The sequence below is a fragment of the Martes martes genome (assembly GCF_963455335.1).
Source record: "Martes martes genome assembly, chromosome: 14".
NCBI lineage: Eukaryota > Metazoa > Chordata > Mammalia > Carnivora > Mustelidae > Martes > Martes martes.
The window spans coordinates 34,281,814-34,301,150 of NC_137902.1; the positions used below are offsets into that span (position 1 = coordinate 34,281,814).

Here is a 19,337-nt window from a genome sequence, read left to right on the forward strand (position 1 = left end):
CACAGTATTCGTGAGACTCTGCCCGCCCCCAGCCCCCCCAAAATGCGCTTAGCCAGGTACACCTCGCCGCCCTCCCATGTGCGCCCCGCGTGACCCGGCCGGTAACCCCCAGCCTGGGAAAGCCGGGTTGCTGGGCTCCCGCCGCTCCCCCGCCAGACTCCGTCCAGCTCGCTGGCTGGGGCCCGGGACGCCTGCCGCCCCCACCCTGTCGGGTTCCCGGCAAAACCCGGATCGCCGGCTGCTCCCGGGAGGCGGCGCGGCACGGCGGACTGAGCATGCGCAGTGGGCAGGGCCGGCTCCCGGCGCAAGAAGGAAGCGTCCGCGGTGCTCCCGGCGGCTGCGCTGGGGTATGCGGTACGGGCTAGCGTGGCTGCTGCACTCGGCGCGGCCCAGCACCTTCCGCTCTGTCGTCGGCGCCCGCCTGCTGTCCCCGGAGCGCCTCTGTGGGTAAGCGGAATGGAGCACCCGGGCCCTCGGGGCCCGCGGGTCACGGTGGTTTGGAGCTCTGGTTGCAAAGTGGTGATTCAGCACTTAAAGCCGCCGCCGCCGCCCCTCACGCCGCCAGTCCCGCCGGCCTGGGGCCGGGACGCCCGCGCAGAGGCCGCCCTGGGGCCCGGAAGGGCGGCCGGCCGGGCGGGAGCGCAGGGGGCCTTGCCAGGAGAGGAGAGCGCCCCTCGGGCCGGTGAGGGCGGACGGGGACTGTGACCCAGGGTCACGGGGTGTGTGTCACAAGTGCGGGGGGCGCGGGCGCGGATGGACTGACTCCGGCCGGCTCCCGGGAGCCTTGCCGTGCCACTCTCCTGGGAGTCCGCCGGTGGGGGGCCGGGAACCCGAGTTCGACCACCCCTGGCCATGGGGTAAAGGAATCCGAGTCTAGGGAGACCGCTTCTCACCCTCCACTTAGCCCTGCTTTTTTCCATGGGGACGGAGTTTCCACTACTATATGGAAATGCCTGCGTTGGGAACCGTAAAAGTTTGCCTGCCTGCGCCTTAGTGAGTAGACTAGTGTTGGGTTTCCTGTCCCGGGGAATTCGGGAGCCGAAGAATACCTTGGGATCCATCAAAGCAGCTCCCTTGTTTTACACCTGAGACAACCGAGGCCCATAGAGATTGTGTGATTTACCAATTGCAGAGCTTGTGGCAAAAACCAGGATGGGGACGCGGGTTTTTTTTTTTTTTTTTTTTGCCATCCGGTGGCGTGCTCTCTCTACTCGCTGCTCAGTGTATACTAGAAATACAGAGGCTTGTAGCGAACGCTGAATGTCCTTTACTGTGAATAGAGAGGACTTGGCAGAGATGGGCAGTATGCTTTTGCCCTACTTAGATGTGTCATTTGAACCCCTCCTCTGATTTTAATAATATCTAGAAGGCGCAGGGCACCGTGATGGACCCTCTATGTAAGTATGTGGTCTGCCTTCCAAGAACTTTGACTTCATTTGAGCGGATTAGGATGCCAAGAGAGTATAGCCAGCTAAAAAGGATGTGTTTGACTAGGGTCGGAAGATGGGTAGTATGGGCAGTGCGTGCTTTGGGAGCACAATTTAGGGCAGAGATAGATAGAGGAGGGGGTCTGGGCTGGGCTGGGCTGGGCTGGCCTTTAAAGGAAAAGCAGAAAATGGGTGAGAGGATGAACAGTGGTGGGTGTAATCCAGCCCAGGCACGCAGGGTTTTCAGGTCGGGGACAGGCAGTGACCAGATTAGTCTAGTTGGAGCCTTAGAGAATTTGTGGGGGAATTAGGAGGAAACAAATCGTGTACTATAAAAGTAGGATAATGCTAGCCTGGGCTTTGAATGCTAGTTGGGTTTTTCCAGTGCATATTATTGGGAGCTGTTAAGAGTTTTTGAGGTGGGGAGTGATCTAATGAAACTGGTAACTTAGGAAATGAGTTTGATGGCTGTGCACAGGTTTTAAGGGAGTGGAGAGACCTGAAGCAGAGAAATTGGTTGGGACTTAGTCTTTCCTGACTGAACTAGGATGGTAGTAATAATGGTGCTAAAAAGGCCAAATGCAAATGAAAAAAATTAGTTTCCCTTTTTCCCACTCTATGCAAAATCCACTACAACATGGATAAAGATCCCTGAGTTTAGATAAAGAAGTGGGAGTGGTGAGCATGGGCAGGGTCTCCTTCAGGTCAGAATTTTTTTTTGTACTGGGGGGTCCTTGGTGGTTCTGGGTTAAAGCCTCTGCCTTCGGCTCAAGTCATGATTCCAGGGTCGTGGGATGGAGTCCCACATCCGGCTCTCTGCTCAGTAGGGAGCCTGCCTCCCCCTGTCTTTCTGCTTGCCTCTCTGCCTACTTGTGATCTCTGTCTGTCAAATAAATAAAATCTTTAAAAAAAAGGTTTTTTTGATACTTAATTTGTTGCTAATAGGCTGTGCTTAGCTTCATATTGTCTCCAGTGTGCAGAATTTGGAATTTTATTTTTATTTATTTTTTATTAAAGATTTTATTTTTAAGTAATCGCTGCACCTGTTGTGGGGCTCAGACTCACAGCCTTGATATCAAGAGTCGAATGCTCTACTAACTGAGCTAGTCAGGTGTCCCAGAATTTGGGATTTTTCTTTTTAAGATTTTGTTGATTTGACAGAGGGAGAGAGAGCACAAGTAGGTAGAGCACCAGGCAGAGGGAGAGGGAGAAGTTGGCTCTCTACTGAGCAGGGAGCTGGATGTGGGGCTTGATCCATCATGACCTGAGCCGAAGGCAGCTGCTTAATCAGCTGAGCCACCCAGGCATCTCAGAATTTGGGATTTTACAGAAAGTACCAGTTTTATACAACAGAGAGGTTTGTATGTTCTACCTACAATCCAGGTTTCTCTGCTTTTGTCCCACTGCTCTTTACTTTCACTGATAAAGTTCAGGGCATGGGTTGTTGAACTGTTAGCGCTTCAAGATACTGTTGTTCTCAAAGAAGGAAATTCAGAAGATTCAAAGAGAATGAATGAGATTAACCAACTAGAAAGCTTTACATTAAAAATTAGTGGTTGAGGCTATTAGGGAAAATACAGTTCCTATCAAAGGGATCAGGGTATAGTTATAGGAAGGCAGGCTACCATCTGAAGCTACCCCATAGTCAAATCTTAAGGAAGGTAATACTACTGTACAAAGTATGTGTGTGTGTGTGTATACATACATACATGTATATATATTTTAAGATTTTATTTATTAGAGAGCGAGAGTGAGCGGGGGAAGCTGCAGGCAGCCTGATGTGGGACTCAGTTCCAGGACTCTGGGATCATGACCTGAGCCAAAGGCAGATGCTTAACTGACTGAGCCACCCAGGCATCCCAAAGTAGGGAGACGTAGTAACAGAGGTGGTTACAGGGCTGTTTACTGGTAGAGTTGAGATTTAACCCATGTCTGTCTGGAGCCAGAGCCTGAGCTCTTAACTGTAATACTACTTTGGCCAGTGTTGAGGCATTCACTCCTGTTCTAACTTTTTGAGAAAGAGATGTTCTTAAAGCATTTTCATAAGATTTATTCTTTTAAAAATCAGCTTCATTGTCCTCTGTTTAGCTATATTGGATAAGTTGGGGCTGTGTGTAATTATCTGAACTGTTGGGGGAACCTAGAAGTAATAGCCCAGTTCCTGGCAACTACTTGGAACACCTGTGCATCGGTCTTCTCACTTTGCAGGCAGCTCTCTTTTGCATTTCTCTGTTCTCTGGGTATAGGTAACAGTGGTATGGCAAATGGAGTAACTATTAAGACCCAGGTTTTTAAATTACTTTTTTTAATGGTACAAGCACTATTTATGTATGTATATATGTTTATATGTAAGCAAGCTCTACACCCACTGTAGGGCTTGAACTACTGACCCTGAGATCAAGAGTCACATGCTCTACTGAGCCAGCCAGGTGCCTCCAGGCTTTTAAGTTACTTTTAACCAGAAAAATATCTTTTAATGATCTAAAAGGAAAGAATGCCCTTGAGTATCTTTAATTAGCATTAGCCCAAACCATACAAAGTAAAAAATTACATTCTGCCTTGCTGCCTCTAAGGTTAGGGTTGGGGATAATCTTACCAGGGAGTAGTGTGGGGAGCAGAATTTCAATGTATGTTTTCATAAGAATTGATTTCCTTTCTGTTTTTCCATTGGTATTTTAGATCTCCTAAAGAGGTACCCAGATAATCAGCCTGCCTTTCAGCCAGGGTGACAGGGGCAGATCCTCTAGGTATGCTGGGTGGAGGCTTGGGTAGGGCATTCCTACTTTGTTTTTCTTGAGTCAACCCTCACTCTTCTCTGTTCCTTTAGCCATCATTTGAGTATCTATTTTGTAGTGATCATTCACTACAGTGTGCTCAGCACTGTGGGTGGATGCAAAGACTCAATGATAAATTCTCTTCTCAAGGAGCTTTCAGTTAAAGAGTGATTCCACTCTTTTACTCAGGATCTTTTACTAAACAGCCTCACTTTTGCGTTGTTGCCTCTTTCAATTTATTTTGAAAAGCAGCTCAGTATTTTATTACAGTACTCTTTCTTTTAAAAGTGGGACTTAGAGGGGTGCCTGGGTGGCTCAGTCGGTTAAGCGTCTGCCTTCGGCTCAGGTCATGATCCCAGGGTCCTGGGATCGAGCCCCGCATCGGGCTCCCTGCTCAGCCGGGTGTCTGCTTCTCCCTCTCCCACTATCCCTGCTAGTGTTCCCTCTCTATCTCTCTCTCTCTGACAAATAAACAAAAATCTAAAAAAAAAAAAAAAAAAAGTGGGACTTAGAAATTCTTGTTGCATTAAAAGCTATAAAAGCTTTTATTTCCTGCAAAGAACTATGTAGTTTCTCTTTGCCTATTAAAAATGTGTAACTGTTTTAAAAAAAAAAGGTGGGACCCACAAGCTCTTCCCTGAGGGGAAGGTATCACACTCTGCCTGGCATATTTATTACATAAATTAATGAATGGTCTTTTTTCAAAACCGGTTTTCTCTGTGATTTCCCTAGTTTTGCAAATATTGCTGTTAATCATTTTCTCAGTTTAGCTTCAAAATTGGAGTAATCTTTGCATCTCTTTCTCTCGCTGTCTATTCTGAAGACCAAACTCTTGAGTCTTTCATCCTGAAGTTTTTTGGAGTAAACTTAATCTTCCATTATCCTTCTAGTTTAGGCTATGATTATCTTCCCTGACCTCTCACATCTATAAGTTCTGTATGTACATATATTTTAACTCTAGTATAATTAACATATAGTGTTATATTAGTTTCAAGTGTACATTATAGTGATTTAATAATTCTATACATTACTCAGTGCTCATAGTGATAAATGTACTTTTAAGCCCCTTCACCTATTTCACCCATTCTCCTCCCTCCTCCCCTCTGGCAACCACCAGTTCTTTACATTTAAGAGTCCGTTTCTTTGGTTGTCTCTTTTTTTCCTTCATTTGTTTTCTTAAATTCCACGAATGAGTGAAATTATATGGTATTTGCCTTTTGCTGGTTTATTTCACTTAGCATTATACTCTCTAGATACATCTATTATTGCTTATGGCAAAATTTCATTCTTTTTTATGGCTGAATAATATTCCATTATATGTATGTACATGTATGTATCTTCTTTATCCATTCATCTGTGGATGGACACTTGAGTTGCTTCCTTATCTTGGCTATTGGAAACAATGCTGCAATAAACATAATGGTACATATATCACTGTAACTGATTTTTCTAGGCTCCTGTCTAGTTGATCTAGTTGATCCTAGTTGGTCCTTATCATCTGATTAATTCTAATATATCACTTTCCCCATGCCATTGTCTTGGTTTCTGCACTATTTAAAGATCAGATCCAAACTTCTTGACCCAGCATTTAAGCATCTCATAAGCTGGCCCTAGCCTAACTTTTCAATCTAACTTTTCTCAGTCAGGTCCATCAATTTCCGGTCTCTTGTACATGAGCTGTTCATTCCCAATTCTCAAATGCCCTCTGTCTTTTCTTTTAAATGACTAAATCTGTCATTCTTTTTTAGACCTTATTTAGGTCATACAGTTGTATTTTCTTTTTCTAAACTTAAAGATTTGAGATTTTGAGACATCCATTTGATATTTAACCGGATACTACGTCATATATATATATATTTTTAAAGGTTTTATTTATTTGACAGAGAGAGAGCAGAAGCAGGGGGAGTGGGAGAGGGAGGAGCAGAAGCAGGCTCCCAGGGAGCCGAGTGCAGGACTTGATCCCAGGACCCTGGGATCATGACCTGAGCTGATGGCAGACACTCAACCAACTGAGCCGCCCAGATGGCCCCTCATATTTTTTTTTACTCTTAATATCATACATGGCAGAGTATATAGGATAAAGAAGAATAGCAAACACCTAGTTTAAGAAATAAACTTTTTATTAATTTCTTTTTAAAAATTTTTTTCATTTTTAAGTAGGGGGCTTGAACTCACAACCCTAAGATCAAGACCTGAATTGAGGTCAAAATTCAGACACTTAACCAACTGAGGCCACCCGGGTGCCCAGGAAATAGAACATTTCCAGTAACTTTGAAGCTCTCTCTGTGTTCACCTCCCCAATTGCAACCTTCTCCCTCTTCCGGAGAGGTGGTGTTATCCTGTATTTGGATAATAATTCCCTTGATGTTCTTTATACTTTATCAATCTCAGTATATTTTTTTCTTTCATGAAGGTGAAAGTGTTTTTTAAATTTTTAATTTAAATTCAATTAAGTTAGCATATACTGTATTATTAGTATAAGGGGTAGGATTTAGTGATTCATCAGTTGCATATAACACCCAGTGCTCATTACCTCAGGTGCCCTCCTTATTGCTCATCACCCAGTTACCCCATCCTCCTACCCACCTCCCCTCTAGTAAACCTCAGTTTGTTTCCTAGAGTTAAGTGTCTCTTATGGTTTGCTTCCCTCTGTTTCCATCTTATTTTATTTTTCCTTCCATTTCCTTATGTTCATCTGTTTTATTTCTTAAATTGCACATACGAGTAAAATCCTATGATATTTGTCTTTCTCTTATTGACTTATTTTGCTTAGCGTAATACCCACTAGTTCTATCCATGTCTTTGCGTGGCAAGATTTCATTCTTTTTGATAGCTGAGTAATTTTCCATTGTATAAATATGCCACATCTTCTATATCCATTCTTCTGTCGATGGACATCTGGGCTCTCTCCATATTTTGGCTATTGTGGACATTGCTATAAACATTGGGGGTGCATATGCCCCTTGGAATCAGTATGTTTGTATCCTTTGGGTGGATATCTAGTAGTGCAATTGTTGGATTGTAGGGTAGTTCTTTTTTTTTTTTTTTAAAGATTTTAATTATTTATTTGACAGAGATCACAAGTATGCAGAGAGGCAGGCAGATAGAGAGGGAGAAGCAGGCTCCCCACCCAGCAGAGAGTCCGATGTGGGACTTGATCCCAGGACCCTGAGATCATGACCTGAGCCGAAGGCAGAGGCTTAACCCACTAAGCCACCCAGGCATCCCTCTTTTTTAACTTTGAGGAACCGCCATACTGTTTTCCACAAGGGCTGCACCAGTTTGCATTCCCACCAATAGTGTTGAGAGGGTTCCCCTCTCTCTGCATCCTCACCAACACCTGTCATTTCCTGCCTTATTAATTTTAGCCTTTCTGACAGGTGTGAGGTGGTACCTCATTGTGGTTTTGAGTTGTATTTCCCTGATGGCGAGTGATGTTGAGCATATTTCCATCTGTCTGTTGGCCATTTGTATGTTGTCTTTGGAGAAATGTCTGCTTATGTCTTCTTCCCATTTCTTGACTGGATTTTTGCTTTTTGAGTGTTAAGTTTGATAAGTTCTTTATAGATTCCGGATGCTAGCCCTTTATCTGATAAGTCATTTGCAAATACCTTCTCCCATTCCATAGGTTGCCTTTTAGTTTTGTTGACTGTTTCCTTTGCTGTGCTGAAGCTTTTTATCCTGATGAGGTCCCAATAGTTCATTTTTATTTTTGTTTCCCTTGCCTTTGGAGATGTGTCTAGAAAGAAGGTGCTGCAGCCAAGGTCAGAGAGGTTGCTGCCTGTGTTCTCCTCCAGGATTTTGATGGTTTCCTGTCTCATGTTTAGGTCTTTCATCCATTTTGAATTTATTTTTGTGTATGATTTAAGAAAGTGGTCCAGCTTCATTCTTTTGCGTGTTGCTGTTCAGTTTTCCCAGCACCATTTGTTGAAGAAACTGTCTTTTCTCCATTGGATATTCTTTCCTGCTTTGTCAAAGATCAGTTGACCATAGAGTTGACGTCCATTTCTGGATTTTCTGTTCTGTTCCATTGACCTATGTGTCTGTTTTGTGCCAATACCCTACTGTCTTGTTGATTCCAGCTTTGTAATACAGCTTGAAGCCTGGAATTGTGATGCCTCCAGCTTTGGGTTTTTTTGGTCAACATTACTTAGGCTATTTGGTATCTTTTGTGGTTCCATACAAATTTTAGGATTATTTGTTCCAGTTCTGTGAAAAATGCTGATAGTATTTTGATAGGGATTGCATTGAATATGTATTGCATATTGCATTGAATATGTAGATTGCTTTGGGTAGCATAGACATTTTAGCAATATTTCTTCTTCTTCCAATCCATGAGTATGGAATGTTTTTCTATTTCTTTGTGTCTTCCTCCATTTCTTTCATAGGTGTTCTATAGTTTTCAGGGTATAGATCCTTTACCTCTCTGCTTAGATTTATTCCTAGGTATCTTATAGTTTTTGGTGTAATTGTAAATGGGATTGATTCCTTGATTTCTCTTCTGCTTCAGTGTTAGTGTATAGAAATGCATGAAATAGTGAAAGTTTGACTTCTTTGCCAATTTGGATGCCTTTTATTTCTTTTTGTTGTCTGGTTGTGGAGGCTAGGACTTCCAGTACCATGATGAACAACAGTAGTGAGAGTGGGCATCCTTGTCGTGTTCCTGACTTTTGGGGAAAGCTTTGTTTCTCCTCATTGAGGATGAGACTCGCTGTGGGTCTTTCGTATATGGCTTTTATGATATTGAGGCCCGTTTCCTCTATCCCTGCATGGCAAAGAGTTATTATCAAGAAAGGATGCTGTAGGTGGCGCCTGGGTGGCTCAGTGGGTTTAGCCTCTGCCTTCCGCTCAGGTCATGATCTCAGGGTCCTGGGATCGAGCCCTGCGTCGGGCTTTTTGTGCTCAGCGGGGAGTTTGCTTTCTCCTTTCTCTCTGCCTACTTGTGATCTCCCTCCCTCTGTCAAATAAATAAATAAAATACTAAAAAAAAAAAGGATGCTGTATTTTGTCATATGCTTTTTTCTGCATCTTTGAGAGGATCATATAGTTCTTGTCCTTTCTTTTATTAATGTGGTGTATCACACTGATTGATTTGCAGATATTGAACCACCCCTGCAGCCCAGGAATAAATCCCGCTTGCTTGTGGTGAATAATCCTTTAATGTACTGTTGGATCCATTAGCTGATATCTTGGTGAGAATTTTTGCGTCCATATTCAATAGGGATATTGGTCTGTAATTCTCCTTTTTAATGGGGTCTTTGGTTTGGGATCAAGGTAATGCTGGCTTCATAGAATGAGCTTGGAAATTTTCCTTCCATTGATATTTTTGGGAACAGTTTCAGAAGAGTAGTTGTTAATTCTTCTTTAAATGTGTAGTAGAATTCCCCTGGGAAACCATCTGACTCTGGACTTTTGTTTGTTGGGAGATTTTTGATTACTGTTTCAATTTCTTTGCTGGTTATGGGTCTGTTCAGGTTTTCTATTTTTTCCTGTTTCAGTTTTGATCATTGATATGTTCCTAGGAATTTATGCATTTCTTCCAGATTACCTAATTTGTTGGCATATGCTTGCTCATAATAATCTCATATAATTTTATTTCTTCGGTGTTAGTTGTGATGTCTCCTTTTTCATTCATGATTTTATTTGTTTGGGTCCTTTCTCTTTTCTTTTTCTAAGTCTGGCTAGGGATTTATCAATTTTTTTTTTTAAAGATTTTATTTATTTATTTGACAGTCAGATCACAAGCAGGCAGAGAGAGAAGGGAGGAAGCAGGCTCCCTGCCGAGCAGAGAGCCCGATGTGGGGCTCGATCCTAGGACGCCAGGATCATGACCCAAGCTGAAGGCAGCGGCTTTAACCCACTGAGCCACCCAGGCGCCCCGGGATTTATCAATCTTATTAATACTTTCAAAGAACCGGTTCCTAGTTCTGTTGATCTGTTTTATTGCATTTATGATTTCTGTGTTGTTGATTTCTGCTCTTATCTTTATTATTCTCTTTTGCTGCTGGATTTAGGTTTTATTTGCTGTTCTTTTTCCAGCTCCTCTAGGTCTTTAGGTGTAAGATTAGCTTGTCTGTTTGAGACTTTTCTTGTTTCTTGAGGAAGTGATTAAGTCCCCCCCCACCCCTCTCCCAGCTGAAAGTTCTTATGTTTATTACTTAACCAACCTCCTGGTATAGAGGTGTAGTGACAGAAAAATCATTTCCCTGATAAAACATGTCTGTTGGCCAGGTAGGAAGGATGTTTACAGGAGTAATAGGATAGGAACACACGACCTTCATGCCCCTTAAATATGTGTGCCAATTACATGTGTTGTCTCATGATGTGTGTTACCTTATGGATCCAACTTGGTTCTTCTCCACCACCTCCTCTTGGCAGTGTACCTGATTTTATTACCAGTTTTTATCTGAATCCGCTGGGGAAATGGGATGATTCTGCTTTTGTTTCTTGGCCAGAAATCGCTTGATTCTGAAAGTCTTGTGAGAGGACATGGTGAAGAACGGTCAGCCACACACACCAGGATGGTGGCAAAAATAGAAGTGAATATATTCTTTTTTTTTTTTTTTTTAGAAGTGAATATATTCTTAAACAGTGTACTTTTTAGTTTTTTCTGCTTTTGATCTTCATGGAAATTTTCTTCTCTGAGTTACTTTTTTTTTTTTTTTTCCACTTAGCCGTGTTTTGGGACTCACATAGATATATGCGTTCACTGCTGAATGGCAGTCTTATGTGAATATGCCAGTAATTATTTTTCTGTTCTGTTGATGGAGATTTGGATTGTTTCACTTTTTTTTTTTCCTCCTATCACAAATAATCCATGGTGTTGGCATGCCCCAGTACCCACTCTTAGGACATCTTCTCTGCCTACACTCAATTAGGGTTCTCATTCAATCACATTGCTTTAAATATTATTTATATATGCTTTGTCCATTCTGTAGCCTTGAGGCACAGGTGCTTATTTAAATGTAAATTAATGAAAATTAAAAATTCAGTTTTTCAGTCACCCTAGCTGCATTTCAAGTCACATGTAGCTCATGGCTATCATATGAGGCAGAGCAATTACAGAGCAATTATCATCACTAACGTTTTGTGAAACCCACCTGATCCGTATTCCAGTAGTTCCCAAATGTACCTCTCTCCCCTGAATTTCAGATTTAGGTAATAAACTTCCTACTTACCATTTCCTTTGGATGACCAATATATATCTTAAACTTACCATGTTCAAAACCTGCTCCTCCCACCATCTTCTCCCCCATCTCAGTGATTAACATCTCTATTCTTACACTTGTTTAGGTTAAAAACTTGGAGTCATCCTTAACTCCTTTTTTGTTTTCATATCCCTCATCAGTCAGCATATGCATTCAGATTTGGACCACTTCTGCCTGCCACCACCCTGGTTCTTTTTTTTTTTTTTTTTTTTAAAGATTTTATTTATTTACTTGACAGACAGATTACAAGTAGGCAGAGAGGCAGGTAGAGAGAGAAGGGAGGAAGCAGGCTCCCTGCTGAGCAGAGAGCCCGATGCGGGACTCGATCCCAGGACGCTGGGATCATGACCTGAGCCGAAGGCAGCGGCTTTAACCCACTGAGCCACCCAGGCGCCCCACCACCCTGGTTCTGATCACACTCTTTTACCAAAATACTGTAATAGCCTCTTAATCAGTTTCCTTGCTCTGCACTTGCCTCTGTCTGTGTACCTTTCTTTTGTCACCATAGGTAGCATGATCTTTTTGAAATCCAAATCCTATATGTTTGCTAGTGAATGCTTAAAACCTTGTGGTTGATCCCCATTTTGCTCATATTTAAAGACAAAATCCTTATAATAGCCAGGAAGGCCCCGTGGGACCTGGCCTCACATCACCTCTCTGATCTTGATTCCAAAATAATCACTCTCACCCCATTCTAGTCACACTGGTCTATTTACTTGACTCAGTCTTAGATTATTTACACTGGTTTCCCTCTGCTCAGAATGCTCTTCTACCATTGATTGATAGGGAGGGCTTCACAGAGAGCATAGGGTTTGAGTAAATGTCTTTGAAGGAAATAAAAAATTTGGATGAGCAGAGAAGGGGAAGAGAGGATATTTTAGAAGGAATATAATCAAGGGACAGTAGATCTTATCCTATAGGAAGTAGAGAATCTCTGATGCCTTTTGAGCAGTACAGTCACATATGAAAACTGTGTTTTTTTTATGATAAATCTAGCTGTTTTTTGGAGGCACAGTTAAAATGCAGGCAGAGACAAAGAATAAAGAAGAAGTGTATATAACAAGAAGAGTGTCTGCAGAGGGTGTGTGTGAAAGAAGATTTCAGCAGCTTTGATTGAGTATGGGGGGAGATGGAAGAATCCAAGAGGCCTAAGGTGTTGGTCCTGAGTGACTTTCAGATGAGTGCCAAGATGAGACGTGACTAGGAGGGCCACCAGGGTAGGGAAGGCTCTTGTGGGGAGATTCACCTCCAGGCAGAGGGAAGAAGTCCAGTTACGTGAGATGTTGGCCCTGGCTGGTGGGGGGCTGGTGTTCTAAAGTCATACCAAGAACAGGTTGGTCAGGTGCAGTGGTGGGGCAGTCTTGTAGACACTCTTAACCATCTTGTAGTTAGCTGTTAACTATCAGGAAGGTAGGTGACCCAGGGTCCCTCAGGGCAGTGGACAAGACTGAGCAGTCCTTAAATACTCAGAACCAAAATGGTGATTCAGCTTGCAGATTGTAGTTAAGGAAAGAATTTAGTTTAAAGTTCAGAACCTGGTTGATGAGTCTTGAACAGGAGTGTCTAAAATTTCCACTGTTTAAGGATAGGAAATGGGTCCAGAGCCTAGAACAAGACTAAGCTGCAGTGAAGGCTAAGTGGACTCAGCTGTGAGGCTCTTGGTGTTGCTGTTAATGTGAACCATAAAAGATGTAGTAGCTCACATTTATTGAATGCCTGTTGTGTGTTTTGCCTTATATTTGGAGCTTCCCCTATGTTTTTACCTCTGAGAGAGGTATTGTGGTTCTTTTCTTTTTTTCAGATAAGGAGAATGAGTCTCAAAAAGGTCAGCTTGCTCAGGGATGCACTAGTGAGTGGCTTAGCCAGAAGTGAATCCAAATGGGCTCACTCAAGAACTTTATATTTTTTACCTCCTTAGAGATAGTTTGGCATCTGTAGCGGAGATGGGGAAGTCAGAACAAGAAGGCTTTGGAAGGGATATACATGGTATGTGGTGAGTTGGTGATAGTGAATCTGGAGCTATTGCTGAGTAGTTAATGGAAGGTTTGAAGCATTTGAAATACGGCTGGACCTTGATAAAAAGGTCTGAGCTGATTTCCTACATCAGATAGTTGTGTGTAGAGATGATCGTCGAAGACACTGAGATGGATGGGTATCTGGGAAATACCTATGTAGAGATACAGAGGGCCCAAGTTACACCCTGAGGAATACTGACATTTAGGGATGAGGAAACAGAGTCGGAGAGGTTGGGGGTTAGAGAGGCAGAAGATAATATCAAAAGCAGAATGATTAGAAGTGTCCATCCATAGAGGGTTTTTTTTTTTTTTAAGATTTTATTTATTTATGGGGTGCCTGGGTGGCTCAGTCAGTTGAGTGTCTGCCTTTGGCTCAGGTCATGATCCCAGGGTCCTCCTTGCTCAGTGGGGAGCTTCCTTGTCTCTCTGCCTGCTGCTCCCCCTGCTTGTATTCCCTCTCTCTCATAAATAAAATCTTAAAAAAAAAAGATTTGAGAGAGAAATAGAAGCAGGAGCAGGACGGTGGTGGGATGGGGAGGAGGAGGAGGAGAAGGAGAAGCAGACTCCCCACTGGGTGAGGAGCCTGACTTGGGGCTTGATCCCAGAACCTGGAGATCATGACCTGAACCTGGGGATCATGAGCTGAAGGCAGATGCCCAACTACTGAGACACCTAGGTGTCCCCAGCCAGAGAGGTTTTAAGCAGACTGGGGCCTTGGAAAAGACCAGAGACCATTTCATTGGTAACCTGCAAATAAAGGGGAAGGAATAGAAGCCAAGTTTCATGGGGCCCTAGAGAGTGACTTTGAAAAAAATGTTGGTATTGAGTTGGAGAAAATAGGTAGTACCTGGAAAGAGCAGGGTTGAGCAGAAGTATGGAAGCCACCTTAGTACTGGTGGCTAAGAGGAAGAAGCTAGTGGAGGAGAATAACTCTGAAGGGAAGGCCTGGAGAAAGTGGATGTGAAGATATAGATGAAGAGGGTAACGTTGAAAGAATAAAGATTTATTTAAGATAGGTATTGATTTAAAAGGGCAGTTGCTTATAAAGATTTTAAAAAAGGTAAATGATCCTAAAAACTCTGGGCCTCAGTTTCCTCATTTGAAGAAGGGATCCTTCTAGCTCTAAGTTCTCACATTTTTCTCTATGCTGTTAATACCAGCAGCTGGAAAAAAAAAAAAAGTTTGGATTTTTAAGAAATGCTCCCAGGGTCTAGTATGGAGAATGGGTTCCAGTTCATTTAACATGGTGATTCTTTGCCCAACTCCACAGGCTATTTTAGGATCTCTAGAGTTCTATTTGTAGCCAGAACCTCTGAAGAAGGAAGGGTCTCCTATCATGGTATTGCTGGCACCTAGCACAGTGTCTGGCACATAGTAAGAGTTTACTGTTTGTTGGACGAATTTGTCCAGAGACATGGACTCCTGGAAGTAGTGAGAGCCCTAGTCATAAACTCGATTTAGTTTTTGTTCACAGTTTGTCAGTGTAGCTAGTAAGTAGTATTGTGTGTCTGTTCCTATTATAAGGCTATTAGAGGTAAGAGTGTGTTTTAAAGATTTCTTGTGTTTCTGAGTTATTCATAAGAGCTAAGGCGGTTTGAAAAGGGATCAGACATAAGGGAAAGGACAGTGTGGTGGAAAAGAGCTCTACATTACAAAGGCTTACTTCCACTGGATTCTAGTCTTGTCTTTGTTTTCACAGAAAATTGTTTTTATTTAACATTTTGGAAATCCCACTGTGATTAGTTTTATTACTATTCACTTAGCATTAGTTTTCATTTTATTTGTGTTTAATTAGGAATGGATTTTTTTTTTAAGCTTTTATTTATTTGACAGAGAGAGAGCAGCAGAGGGAGAAGTACATTCCCCACTGGGCAGAGATCCCAATGTGGGACTCGATCCCAGGACCCTGGGATCATGACCTGAGCCAAAGGCAGACTCCTAACTGACTGAGCCACCCAGGCATCCCAAGATCTACTTTTACATGAATTATAAATCAAAAGTAAAAATTACTGTTCAACTAGTATGTGTCAGCATTAATTTAAGTGCTGTGGATATAAGAATAAACAAGAGACAAAAATCCCCATCCTTCTATTGGGGAAGACAGATGATCAGATAAGTAAAGCAAATGTTTATTTGTTTTAAAGTAACATGGAATTGAGTGCATTTAAAATCCTGATAGTTAATTTTATAGAATTGAAGAGCTTTAGATTTAGTAAACTCTGGAGTAAAGCAGTAGCTTACTCCTAGCATTATAAAGAAATAAAGCATTTCACATAAGTGAAACCTTGTCCTGTAAGAGTCATTTGCTGTATATTCTACATTTTTTAAATGAGGTAAAGTTTTTAAATTTATTATGGATATTTTTATAGACTTTGAAACAGAGTGTAATAGTATGCTAGAGTATAATGTTATAATTTAACATTTTATTATTCACATCTATTTTTTAGGTATAGTTCACCCACAATGTTACATTAGTTTCAGTTGTACAACACAGTGATTGGACAAGTCTATACCTTATACTCTGCTAACCACAGTGTAGCTACTGTCTGTCACTGTACAACACAGTGCTATACCATTGACTATATTCCCTGTGCCGTACCTTTCATCTCCGTGACTTGTTCATTCCATAGCTGGAAGTCTGTTTCCCCCACTCTCCTTCACCTATTTTGCGCATCACCTGACATGCCTCCCCTCTGGCAATCATCAGTTCTCTGTATTTATGGGTCTGTTTCTGCTGGCTGTTTGTTTTTAGATACCACATATAAATGAAATTATATGATATTTGTTTTTCTCAGACTTATTTTCACTTAGCATAATACCTTCAGGGTCTATCCGTGTTGTTGCAAATGGCAAAATCTCATTCTTTTTTATGGTTGAGTAATATTCCATTAAATTCCACATATATATACACACATCATCTCTTTATCCATTCATCTATCGGTGGACATTTTGATTGTTTCCATAACTTGGCTATTGTAAATAATGCTGCAGTGAACATGGGAGTGTTTATATCTTCTTTGGTGTGGGGTGTGTATGTGTGTATATCTTTTTATTATTCTCTTTGGGTAACTAACCAGTACTGGAATTACTGAATCATATGGTATTTCTATTTTTTTTTTAAGATTTTATTTATTTATTTGACAGAGAGAGATCACAAGTCGGCAGAGAGAGAGCAAGGGCAGCAGGCTCCCTGCTGAGCAGAGAGCCCAATGCGGGGCTTGATCCCAGGAACCTGAGATCATGACCTGAGCCAAAGGCAGAGACTTAACCCACTGAGCCACCCAGGCGCCCCAGTATTTCTATTTTTAATTTTTTGAGGAAACTTACGTACTGTTTTCCACAGTGGCTACACCAATTTACATTCCTAACAACAGTGCATGAGGGTTCCTTTTTCTGTACATCCTCACCAACACTTAATTCATTTTTTTGAACACTTAATTCTTTTTGATTTTAGACATTCTGACAGATGTGAGGTGCTGTCCCATTGTGGGTTTTTTATTTTATTTTATTTATTTTTATTTTTATTTTTTAAAAGATTTTTATTTATTTATTTGACAGAAAGACAGATCACAAGTAGGCAGAGAGGCAGGCAGAGAGAGAGAGGGAAGCAGGCTCCCCGCTGAGCAGAGAGCCCAATGCAGGACTCAGTCCTGCAGGACCTGAGCTGAAGGTAGAGGCTTTAACCCATTGAGACACCCAGGCGCCCACATTGTGGGTTTTTTAAAATTTAATTTAACTTAAGATTTTATTTATTTAGGGGCACCTGGGTGGCTCAGTGTGTTAAGCTTCTACCTTCGGCTCAGGTCATGATCCTGGGGTCCTGGGATCGAGCCCCGCATTGGGCTCTCTGCTTGGCGAGGAGCCTGCTTCCCTTCCTCTCTCTCTGCCTGCCTCTCTGCCTACTTGGGAACCTCTGTCCGTCAAATAAATAAATAAAAATCTTAAAAAAAAAGATTTTATTTATTTATTTGACAGAGAGAGACAGCGAGAGAAGGAACACAAGGAGGGGGAGTGGGAGAGGGAGAAGCAGACTTACCACTGAGTAGGCAGCCAGATGCAGGGCTTGATCCCAGGACCCTGGGATCATGACCTGAGCTGAAGGCAGATGCTTAACGACTGAGCCACCCAGGCCCCCCTCCCCTTTCTTTTTTTATTTTAGAGAGAAGGAGAGACAGCAGGGAAAGGGGCAGAGGAAGAGAGAATCTCCTGCAGACTCCCTCCTGAGCACATAGTCAATGTGGGGGTTGATCATGACATGAGCTGAAATCAAAAGCCAGATGCTTAACTGACTGTGCCCCCCAGGCACCCCTCATTGTGGATTTTTTAAAGATTATATATTTATTTGAGAGAGAGAGAACATGCACAAGAGGGAAAAGCAGACTCTCCGTTGAGCAGGGAGCCTGATGCAGGGCTCGATCCCAGTACTCTGGGATCATGACCTGAGCCAAAGGCAGATACTTACCAACTGAGCCACTGAGGCACCCCCTAATTGTGGTTTTTGATTTTCATTTCTTTGCTGGTTAGTAATGTTGAGACTCTTTTCATCTGTTATGTCTCCTTTGGAAAAATGTCTGTTTAGTTCTCTGCTCATCTTTAAATTTTGTATTTGGTTTTTTGGTGTTGAGTTGTATAACTTCATATTTTGTATATATATATATATTTTTAAGTTTTTGTTTATTTGTGAGAGAGAGAGCACAAGCAAGGGGAGTGGCAGCCAGGAGAAGTAGGCTCCCCACTGAGCAAGGAGCCCGATGTGGGACTCCATTCCAGGACCCTGGGATAATGACCTGAACCAAAGGCAAGGGCTTAACCGACTGAGCTACCCAGGCATCCCTATATTTTGTATATTAACTCTTTATTGGACATATCATCTGTGAATATCTTCTCTACAGTAGGTTGCCTTATATTTTATTTATAGCTTCCTTTGCTCTGCAAAGGTTTTTATTTCGGGGTAGTTCTGATAGTTTATTTTTGCTTTTATTGCCTTTGCTTGAGGAGACATAGCTAGAAAAACATTGCTAAGGCCAATGTTCATGAGATTATTCCCTATATTTTCTTCTAGGAGTTTCATGGTTTCAGGTCACACATATAGGTTTTTAACTCATTTTGAGTTTATTTTTGTGTGTGGTGTAAGACAGTGGTCCACTTTCATTCCTTTGCATGTAGCTGTCCAGTTTTCCCAACACCATTTGAAGAGACTGTCTTTTTCCTGTTGTATATTCTTGCCTCCTTTGTCGTAGATTAATTGACCATTGTAAGTAAGCATAGGTTTACTTCCAGGCTCTCTCTTCTGTCCCATTGATCTGTGTGTCTTTTATTGTGCCAGTACTATACTGTTTTGATTGCTACAACTTTGTAGTATATCTTGAGTTCTGGAATTGTGATACCACCAGCTTTTTCTTTCTCAAGATTGCTTTGGCTGTTTTGGGTCTTTTGTGGTTCCATACGAATTTTAATATTATTTGTTCTGGTTCTGTGAAAAATACTATTGGTATTTTCATGGGTTTACATTGAATTTGTGGACTGTTTCTCTTTCTGTCATTTTATTATTAGTGTTGCTGTGTCTAGGACTTCCAGTGCTAATTGAATAAAAGAGGCAAGAGTGGACGTTCTAGTCTTATTCCTGATCTTAGAGGAAAAGCTCAGTTTTTCACCATTGTAAATGATGTTAGCTGAGGGTTTTTCATATATGGCCTTTATTATGTTGAGGTATCTTCCTACTAAGTCCACTTTGTTAAGAGTTTTTATTATAAACATGCTGAATTTTTGTCAAGTGCTTTTTCTGCATCCATTGATTGAGATGATCATATGGTTTTTATTCTTTGTTTTGTTGGTGTGGTATATATCATGTTGAGTGATTTGCAAATATTGAACCACCTTAAAATTTGTAAAGACCCTGAATAGCCAAAGCAA

General features: G+C 41.9%; 1 protein-coding gene and 1 pseudogene across 4 annotated transcripts in view; one reads left to right on the plus strand and one right to left on the minus strand.

Moving 5' to 3' along the window:
- The first annotated feature begins 259 nt into the window (after positions 1 to 259).
- IDE (insulin degrading enzyme) overlaps positions 260 to 19,337 on the plus strand; it is a 109,169-nt gene continuing 90,091 nt past the window's right edge. For all 3 annotated transcript variants that reach the window (XM_080823312.1, XM_080823311.1, XM_080823313.1), the window contains exon 1: positions 260 to 447. In XM_080823312.1, the coding sequence (XP_080679438.1) occupies positions 350 to 447 (98 nt within the window). In that variant the 5' untranslated portion in view covers positions 260 to 349. The remainder of the gene's footprint in view (positions 448 to 19,337) is intronic.
- LOC308355229 (large ribosomal subunit protein eL39-like) lies at positions 10,536 to 10,692 on the minus strand (annotated as a pseudogene). The gene has a single exon. The product of its transcript is annotated as a large ribosomal subunit protein eL39-like (transcript).